A 10,710-nucleotide genomic window follows, 5' to 3' on the forward strand; every position below is an offset into this window, starting at 1 on the left:
AAACTATTATCATCATTTTTTTATTTAAAGGAACACCGAACACTTTCCCGAGAGGCTGAAAGGTCACAATAGGTTATTCATAACGGAACAGCATATTTAACGCTGTGAAAAAGGAAAGAAAATGTGTGCATTGTTGTATCTGTAATTGTTTTATCCAGCTGGAAAAGCAGCGTGGAGGAGGAGTTTGGCTCCATCATGCTGGGGCCATCGGATGCTCGTCGGATGTGTTTTCCGTTAGCAAACCCCCGCAGCGGTGGAGCCACGGCGTCCTCGTCTTCTGCACGGCTCTCTCTGGACCTTGGAACCCGGGGTCGCCACAGAGCGACCGACTCGATCGCAGGCGGTCGCTTTACGGCGTCGGGGTCCGTATAAAAAGGTTTACGGACCTCTGAAGCACGTTGCGTGCGGCACATCTGCTGAAATCACCGTGAATTTTTGCCAATAACAAAAAAAAAATGACGAGCCTGCAAGCCGGCTTGAAGCACTGCATGGATTTATTTTTTTTGCCGTCTAGCGGCAGCGGAAAACAAGCTGTGAACATAAGAGCCTGAGCTTAAAGTTGATAGTGAAAACATTGTTCACAATTCCAACATTATCATTAATTTAGAGTCTTGGTCATAATTCAACCCCCCTTTTACTTGTGTTTTGGTCTTCAGTAACTCCTGAGGAAGTAGCCGTCTCTTCGGCTACGTATGTTCTCCAGCTGAATAAAGTTTGGAGGCGTACAGTGAATCAATCTGAGGTCTTTCACTGGAAACAGCTTCAGCTAAAGACGAGCGCGATGACCGAAACAACGAGCTTAAAGACGGTAAAACACTACGAACGACCTCTTGGACGTGACACTCAGTCATCTGATCCATCGTTCGCTTAAATACATTGACGAGTGCAGCTTTAATGTTCGTCATCGTGTCATTTTCTGTATGTTTTGACGCCGTTTCCTAAAGATCTCCAAGTCGTGCACCTTTCTGTCCGATTGATTGCATAAGAAATCATCAAGATATGTTTCCCATCATTTTGCAGCAGATGATTTATTCTCTTTGCAGAAACAGAGGCAACATCTGTGTTTTTATCAATAACATCCAACGTGTATAAAAGTATTAAAAAAAATGCATGACAGAGAAGAAGACAAAAAAAACTATATTCTAGGGAAAATAAACTGACAAAATGAAGCACAAGTCATTTGATTTCGGAGGCACTTATGGCTTGGCAGCACTGGTGCAGTCTGAGTTTTCCCAGGTGGTTGTAGTCAAGCGTCAAGAGGCCGAGATTACAAGACTGGAACCGAAGGAGACGCTTCTCAAACACAAACACGACCACAACCAGGGTCTGATATGTCATCGCCGGCCTTTAAAAGCCGCCCTCTGGACTGTCGTCACTGATCTACAATGACCGTAAGTATCACCTCTAATATTTAAAACACAGTCGATGCAAAAGGACACGGGGACTCTCGAGCGGAGGATTTATGGAAATGCAGTTCATTGTGGACAAAAAAAAATCAACTATTTACAAAACAGCAAAGAAGATGCTCGTTGATTTCGAGCAGTTGACCCCCGAGTCTCTCTGTGTCGTCCATTTTATTTGTGTGTGTGTGTGTGTGTGTGTGTGTTCATTCAGAGCTGGGCGAAGCCGCCGAGTCTATGTCGTCATTTTCCAGGTCGTTGGGCGAAGACGACTGTCCTCCCTTCACTCGCTTCCACTTCATCCTCCGGTTCTGGAACCAGACTTTCACCTGTTGCACAGAAAAGAAGGAAAAACGCTGGAGTTTAAAGTGCGTTCTGGACTTTTTGATGAAGAACCGGGGGTTAAAGGTCATGATGTCATCGGCGTGCACGGGTCAAACGAGGAGGTACATTTGCCTCCTGGTGTTTAAGATCAATGTTATCAATCGATGCGTTAGTGGATCCACAGAAAATGTATCTGCAACTATATTTATTATCTACTTTTCATGATTTATTTTTAAAGTAAAAATCCACCTGTTAAAAAGAACATCTTGGGGTTTTGGACTGTTTCGATAAAACAAGTAATTTTGAGGGAAAACCCTATTTTTTTCTCGCGATTTTCTGACATTTTATAAGATATTGTAGGATAATAAAAGGCTTTATTTGTCCCCAGAGGGGAAATTCAGTTGTTCCAACACATAAACACAAGTAGGGGGTTAAGTAGAGGAAGTAAACAATGAATAACGAGAGGAATACAAAACTAAAATGAGAACAGAAGTAAAAGTAGAAACTATACGAGAGCAATTCAAAAGACAAAAGTAAAGGTATATAAGTACACTAGACTAAGATATAATTTGATGAAGTATTTAAATACAGAAGTATCATGAAATGCAATACATAATTTGGGCGATATCCATTACGTCGAAGTACTTTTATACACATTTTAATTTTTATTCCATCTGTAAATTTAATATTCTTCTCACTGTGTAATTTTTAATTTTGTTTCATTACTGTTCCACTGATTATTTATATTACTTGATATCTTTATTTACTCGTGAGCAATGCTGCTGTAATCCTGTAATTTCCCCACTGAGGGACCAATAAATAATCTAATCTAGATAACACTGACACAGAATTATTCCACCACATCTCAGCGTGTAACAGGATCACTGAGGTTTTTTTATTCTTTCTGTGTTGCAATTCTTTTTTTGCAAAAAACTTACACCGCGATCAGCGGAAAAAATAGACAAATAATCCGGCCACAAATCTCCCAGCGCAGAACGTTAGCTGGCAACATTTTCGCGTTTGGCCCCGCGGGGAGCGCGAGTTGTCGGTACACGGAGGTTCTCCGTTCCGGCTCGGAGAATCTCAGCGAAATGCAGACGGGGAGAGAGAGAGAGAGAGAGAGAGAGAGAGAGAAAGAGAGAGAGAACGTCGCAGTGGACAGCGGGGTCAGAAAGAGTCAACTATCAGGATGTCGGCCTACGCAGGATGTGAGTTTACGGCGCGGACGCCGCTCATCTGTGTCGACGAAATGTGCATGATATCATGCCTCGACCGTCCGGCCAAGAATAGCAGCGCAAAGACACACGCTTCCTGCAATGGTGGAAGGGTGGAGGGGGAATATACGGCAGGAAAAACAAGCGAGGGTCGAAGTCTGTGATCGAGAGCGTTCGCTCAAGATTTCTATAAACGATGTGAAAAATTATCGGCGGCTTGTGCCAAACTTGAGCCACGTTTGGTGTAAAGGATGAAGTGATATGAGTGTCTCTGGTTGTTTTATGGGGTTTTAATTGTCAACAAATCCAACGAAAAGACCAAAAAACACCTTCCAATGGCCCTAACACACTCTATTCCTTCCTCTTGGAGACTTTTATCATAATTTGGCCCTTGAGTGAGTATTTTCAGCCATACATTTAAATTGTAAGAGGTCCAATGTTCACCACGAGGAAGGAACATGTGACCCAGAGCGACAGCTCAGGTGATTGTAAGAGTGTTTGAGCAGCAGCTTTATGGCACATTGGATTCATATATCCATAGATTTCAAGCTGATACAACCCATTAAAACCAGTTGCATCCCGTCGGAAGCCTGAACTCCGAGCTCTTCGACGTGGTTCATGAAATAAATGACATTTCCTTGAGAGTCGTGACTGAATTTGAAGTCTTAAATGACTCCAGCGGCTCGAGGAAAGACGAGCTCAGGTTGAGGAAGTTTGAGGAGAACTCTGCACATCTCCAACGGATCGCCAACGGCGTTTTCTCTCCACGTCGCGGCCGACCGGAAGTCCGACGAACGCGCCAAAAGCGTGTAGGATGAGCTGGAAAAAGACGACGAGTTGCAGCGGGACCTCGGAGTAAAGATGGAACCCGGCTGTGTGCGGGTGTGTGCGTCCATACAGAAGTGTATATATATATATATATATATATATATATATATATATATATATATATGTGTGTGTGTGTGTGTTTTTTTCTTTTTCTGGGAGTCTGGGAAATAGATTGAGGGAGCAGACGGCAGTATGTGTGGTCACTGTGGCACCGCGGCCTCATTAGGAGGAGCCGGGCCATCGGGCCTGACAGACAGACTGAGGTTTCATCCGGCAGCGGCAGCAGCAGCGACACATGTTCGCCCGATTTCATCGAGTCTGGAGCTGCCGCCCGCTCATTACAGCTGCATGTCATCCTGCTGCGACCGCAGCAAGAAAACACACGCTGGAAAAAACGGTTCATTCTAATCTAAATGCATCGATGTGCATTAATATTAGACAGTGGAGGGAGAGTTACTGAGAACACTGTGGGCACCGCCCACTTTCAAGTGATGGTAACCTCATTTATTTTATATATTCAATGTTTTATCTATTTTATTTCATATGTTTTATACATTTATTTTACTTATTATATATATTTTATTTATTTTACTTATTTTATATATTTGATATGTTTTATATATTTTATTTATTTAATATATTTTACTTATTTTATTTATTTATTTATTTAATTTATTTATTTTATATATTTTTAAATAAAAGTATGACAGTAGCAATCTATTTCTACTGTCATACTTTTATTTAAAAATATATAAAATAAATAAATGAATTAAAAAAAGGTCATTGGTCATATATTTACTTATAGAAACAAATGTATTTCCTTATATTTCAAATGTATTTCCATATATTTCAGTATTCTGAACACACATCTTTCTGCTATATTTTCTACATTATTTTGGGGGTTATTTCGAAGGATTATTTCATACACAAAAATATTAGTTTCTCATCTAAATGAGTCCCATTTGACTCAGAAAAAAACCAATAAAACAAAACATATTGCATTAAGAAGTGCTAACAGTGTGAATATGGACCGTTCGTATGGGCGTACCTGTCTCTCCGTGAGGTCCAGGTTGACGGCGATCTCGTAGCGGCGCAGCCGGGTCAGGTAGTTGTGGTGGGTGAACTCGGCCTCCAGCTCCCTCAGCTGCTCCTTGGTGAACGCCGTGCGCTCTTTCCGGGCCTTGCAGGTGGAGTCCACCTTAAAACTGGACTCCTGGATATCTGGAGGGGAACCGGAGAGGAAACTTTAAAAAGGCGCGCGTTCGGTTACTTCCTACTTCCTACTTCCTACTCCACCTCGAGGCTTTGTTGTACTTTTCCCGTCGCATTCGCTTTAAATATGGAAAGACTATGAAGTCCGATTTGCGAGCTGCCTCTCGTTGACTATTAAATCGCCCTGAAGGACCTTTCCGACCAACAAACGGCGACTCCAAAGCCTCTTTACTGGGAGGCCCCTCATATAGTAAACACCAAAAACCAGCACTTTAAAAAAAAAAAAAAAAGAGACCACCGTGACCAGCGCTTATACGAGTGCCGTTCACCTGCACGCCTGCGACCACGTGCACGCTCTTGATGCGCAGCCCTCAATTTGTTTGTTAGCGCGTGAGCGTTGGTTCGCGGTCGTGTGTGAGAGCTTCTCCGGCTCGGGGCCGGGCCCACCAGACCGGCCACAGAGGGACCGAGTTAGGGGAGGAATGCAGCGGAACATCGTTAAAGCCTCCAACAAAAGAACAAAGGTGCGGATGTGTCCAGGTCGGACTGCTACGAGTGTGTGTGAGTGTGTGTGTGTGTGTGAGGGGAGATTTCCCCCTGGAGCAGATTCACATTAACTCATCTCAACATGACAGCAAATACATCAGGACAGAAGATATCTCTATGAAGGTGGCCGTCAGCTGCGAGGGGGCCACCAGTAAAACCTGGTTTCAACTACGCTGACATCGGTTTCACTGATTATCAGAGCTCCTAGAAGACAAAAAGTCAGTTTATTGCGGAGATTTATAGATCCCCGCCTTCATATTTCCCTCGGAAACGTTAAAACGTTAAACCTCATTTGCCGGGATGAATATAAAATGAACGCTGGTTCACTTAAACTCCCAGTAAAACGTCTCTTGTGTATTAAAAAAAGGGGGGAAATAGTTTTTTTGTGGTAATAATTGTGCGCTGGTCGCTGATGTAATCTCTAGAAAATGGTTCTAATTTGTCTGAAGTGAGAAGTCTTGACGTGGAAAGGGATTTCTGTACCTGCGCCAGATGGGACTGGGCAGACTGGGACATGTGTGTGTGTGTGTGCTGGAATACCAGTGTGTCATGCCAAAAAAAGAAAAGAAAAAAGCTTTCTTATTGTTGTTAAAGCGCCGTGGCAGCGCCGCCGCCGCTGCCCGGCCGCGTTAGCTCTGCTCTGCAGCGGCGTGAAGCAGGTTTTTTCGTTAGCCGCCCAAACAAACACCTGGCGGGGCCACAAACTGGTTCCCAGTGAACGGGCCCCCAATAAATATCCTGCACAGCCAGAGACCGTAAACTTGCAGGGAGAAGGCTTCTGCGCCCAGCGGGGTCCCAAACACAAACAGCATTTGGTGCCTTTTTTGTGTGTGTTTTTTTTTTCCTGATGGTGGGACGCGGCGCTAAAGTAGTTCGTCTTCCTCATCAAAGCTGCTCGTGGTTGTGTTAAATAATTCACATAATTTGTGGGTTTTAAAAAGGGCGAGGCAACATGTTTTAGTGGTAAAACTTTATTAAAACCTCCTGATTTTAAGTTGAAGTCAATAAAAAAATGTTTATAACACATTTGTAAGGAGCTATATTGACATTTTAACGTGCTTAATAATGTGAATAGATGCATTATATATGATGAACTGTCTTCTGTCACATTTATATACACAGTTTTAAACCCACGTGAGAATATATACAAACATGCTTTATAACACTGTTATGATTTGCTCATATGTGTAATAATGCAGCTTTGTATATGCATTAGTACACATTAATACACATTTAAATATGTCTCAAGCCAAATAATCTGAATTGTACTATATTCATTAGTGTGTTATCAATCATTTCATGTGTTCATAAATGTTAAGTATCGACACAGTTGACATGTTATTGTTTTTTATAATGAAACTGGACTTTTTTTTTCAAAAAATGCTGATAATAATAATAATATTATTGGCTGCTCGCAGAGTGTTTATGCCAACGCTCCTGTTCCATATCATGTCTTAAAAAATAATCATGAGTCAAACTTTGGGACTGAAGTCGATACCAGATACCAGCTGGAGTTTTAAGTTTTGGAAAAACTTTTTCCATATCTATATAAATGCACACAGACACACACACACGGCTCTGTAATGTGAACGCCTTCTGGGCATTTTCCTAATACATATATATTTATATATATAAATAAATATATGTGCTCGTCCACCAGCCAGTCAATGCAAGACTGAATGAAGGTTTTTTTTCTTCTGGAAGCCAGAGCCGATGCAGCGGTCAGACATGTTGCATGCACTCAGTGGGAGATTGTGTTACGGCTTAACGACAGGAAAATGTCAATGGATAAGAATGTAAAAAGTGGGCTCGCAGGCAAAGTGATTTTACCAGACGTGGTCTGGCATGTTTTCAGTGTAGTGAGTGGAGGTTACAATAAGGTAAGAAAGAGAGGGGGTGGTGGGTGGTATGAGGGTGTGTGTGTGTGTGTGTGTGTGTGTGTGTGTGTGTGTGTGTGTGTGTCTGTACTCCCCCTCCATCCCCTTCAATTAGGCCGTTGCAGACATCGGTCATGTCGTTTTTTTTTCTTCTTCTCCCAAATAATTATCCGCGTTCTCTCGAATCAGATGCGTCCGATGACAATATCTTGAAGCGTAACTTTTTGGCGAGCGGACTCGCTTAAAAAAAAAAAAAAAAAAATCAAGATTTCAAACACCGAGTGGCCCACGAGAGCCGGAAAAAAAACCCCGTTGAAATTAAAGTTTTACTAGAGGAATGCATCCAGGGTACCAATTTGCCATATTTACGGCTGAATTTATGTTTTGACTGATTAGGTGCAGAAGTGCAAATGGCCATAAACCATCCTCTCTGTGAGGGAAGTCGGGTTTAAGAGGGTTTTTTCTTACAGATGAAAAGTGAAGGTTCCAGATGTGTTGGCGGCGGGTTTATCTTTCACTCTGCCAGGTAGCAACGCCGCACATTAAAACTTTTACGCCCTCAGATTCAGTTTAAATGCGCACGTTTGTTTTAGTCCGTCGCGCTCGTCGTTAAATGTGTCACGAGCGAAACCTCCCGGGAATTAGTTCGTCGTGGATATCGATTACTTTTTGCTTCCTATTAGCAAAGTGTGAAATAGGAGAGGGGGGGATAAATTGCGCTGTAATCCAAAAGCACACAATGACACTATTTCAATGCGTACAACACAACTATGGGCAGATGTAAGGTTGTTTGTGGGAGGTAAAAATGGAAATAGCATGCAGAAGAAGTGTGGTTTTTTATTATTTTTGACTTACTGTGGGTTTGGTGGAGCAGCTGAAAAGTATTTTAACCTCATCGCTTTTTCTTTTTTTTATAGTTCTAGGTGAAAAAGTTCAATAAATTCAGCAGGATTGTGTATGAATTGAATCCAGTTTTGAGACTTGCGACTGTAATATATTTTAAAAACGGTCTGAAGCACCTGTGATGCCTGAAATCACTTTTTATTTTCTACCTTCATCTTGAATTTGAACATTGGCGTGTTTCCAACGGATATACAGGAGCGCGATGAAACATTCACATTAATCGCCTCTGCCTTTTTTGAACAATAAGAGGATGCGACCGCCTGCTCGACAACGCGTGTGTCTGGAACACAAAAGGTCTCGCCACCTCCTCACCTTCCACATAGCGATCTGGTGAGAGCGACGCCTTTTAAAGGCCGAGTTGATGAGGAAATGAAAGGGGAGGATTTGCGTCGCCGCCAGCTGTGATTCGGGGGCAGCGGAGAGATTCTTAACCTCGAGGGCGCTTCGCATTCGCCGCGCCTGGCGTGGCATTTTGTTTCACACCTGTGTGCAGCGGGGGGGGGTTCGTCTAAGATAAATCACGGTGCTACACTACTTTTCTCATCTTTATTCTCCGCCGCTGTTTCCCTCCTCATCTTTTTCTTGATATATTTCCACCAGAATGTGGCAGATAAAAGAGGAATGTCATTTTTTTTAATACTCCCACATGTGCATTTCATTACTGCACTGTTTTCCTTTCTCTAAGCCCTCCTTGTTAGTCGTAGGACGCTCCTCTTTCCCGACTGCGAAACCCCCCCAAAAACGCAGCCGACTCCCCGATCCGTCGCCGCCGACTCACCTGTGACATCTCTCTTCCTCTTATTGGAGCTCTTCTTGTCGGAGTCGGCCGACGCCGCGCTCTGTGGCGAGTACTCTCCCTCCAGGCAGGCCCCCGGGAGCCTGTCTCCAGCTACACTGTCCAGCTCGGGCCCTCCGCCTCCGCCGCCGCCTGCAGGTGCGACGACGGCGGCGGCGGCGGCGGCCGGGCAGGCCTCGGGCGCCCTGGCCCGCGTCTCGCAAGGGTTGAACTGCCAGTCGGCCCTCGGGTAAACCCCCTGCTGGCTCTCCTGGTACTGTCTGTCGTCGCGCGGGTAGGCGCCGTGCGGCGCGCTGGGCACCAGGCAGGAGCCGGAGAAGTCCGTGTAGGCCAGGAAGTCGGGCTTCTGGTGGAGGGAGAAAGGGGCCTGCTGGTAGGGCGACTGCAGATTGGCCCCCGAGTGAGGGTTCCTCATGCAGCCCCAGATGGGGCTGCTCGGGTGGGCGCTCCGCATGCAGCTGCTGGCCGGCTGATCCATGACGACGTGAGAATCACACGCTCTCAATCAACGTCTTATTACGAGTCTTTAGCTTGCAGAGGAGTCGGAAACCCCCCTCACACACACACACACACACTCACACACCCCTCTAAAGTGAGGACTGTAAATCTGTAAGTCGGGTCTTGAGAAAACGTCCACTTCAGCCGACTAAGCGCACATCATCGTCTCGCTGCGTCCACCTTCGGGAAACACTTCTGTCAGAATCTGTTGACTCTTCCACAGTCCTGGAAGTCGCGCGAGGATAGACGCCTTCCTGTGACAGCTCTCTCTCCGACTGTGTGTGTGTGTGTGTCAGTGTGTGTGTGACGTCTTCTGGAGCCTCCGGGTCCTGACACACTCTCACACACTTTTCCCCCCCTCTCGCTGTCTTGCTCTCGCACACACCACCCTTTCGCTACCCCCTCGACTGGCTTGTGGCTCGACGGGAGAGCCGCATCCGCAACTGCACGCCTCCCCTCCTCGGGCTGGCTGTTTTCACAACTCTTCTAAGGCATTCTTGACAAGCAGAGCCCTCCTCCTTTTCAAACATATAGGTGGGAAAGAGTGGCAAGTTTATGGAGTGTAACGCGAGATCGCGGAGGAGGAGCCCCGCCGGCCACATGTTGGTAGTACCCTCCGACCAACCCAGGCCTCATCAACTATTAATCACGGTGGGGGGAATTTTATACGCACATCTAATGGGCTTTCCAGACGCGGGGCCCTTTTTTTTTTTTTTTTTTCTTCGTTTTTTTTAAAGGGACATTGTCTGTAAAATATAACGCGAGCACCCACCCACGCGAGAGCTGGGGACCCCGACTTATTTCAGCTCCTTAGCGCTTTCTGACACCCAATTTAATTCCTTTTTTTGGCACCCTTTGGAGGAAAGTTAACCCTCACCTTTTCCCTCTGCACCCCTGATCCCCGCCTGTCCTCTCCAATCTGAAAAGTATTTTTTTTTCCTTTCTTGTTTTTATGACTTTCTCTCTTTGTGTGTGTGTGTGTGTGTGTGTGTGTGTGTGTGTGTGTGTGTGTGTGCACAATAATGCTACACACCCAAATCCACCTGGCTGTACTTTCTTTCACTGGGAGGTGATAGAGGGACTGGATTTGATGCAGGCTCCCACACCTCCCT

The 10,710-nt window shown here is 44.9% G+C and overlaps 1 protein-coding gene across 1 annotated transcript; it reads right to left on the reverse strand.

Annotated features, from left to right (window-relative positions):
• Positions 1 to 1,597: 1,597 nt before the first annotated feature.
• On the reverse strand, positions 1,598 to 10,135 carry meox1 (mesenchyme homeobox 1). The gene is made up of 3 exons (XM_068582698.1): positions 9,083 to 10,135; positions 4,815 to 4,987; positions 1,598 to 1,729 (listed from the first exon to the last, which is right to left on the reverse strand). The coding sequence occupies exons 1-3, from the start codon at positions 9,576 to 9,578 to the stop codon at positions 1,607 to 1,609; spliced, it is 792 nt and encodes a 263-aa protein (XP_068438799.1). The 5' UTR covers positions 9,579 to 10,135; the 3' UTR covers positions 1,598 to 1,606.
• Between the last annotated feature and the right edge of the window lie 575 nt (positions 10,136 to 10,710).

Source organism: Clinocottus analis, unplaced genomic scaffold (assembly GCF_023055335.1).
Source record: "Clinocottus analis isolate CAN_PGR_092001 unplaced genomic scaffold, fCliAna1.0.p SCAF_19, whole genome shotgun sequence".
NCBI classification, from domain to species: Eukaryota; Metazoa; Chordata; class Actinopteri; order Perciformes; family Cottidae; genus Clinocottus; species Clinocottus analis.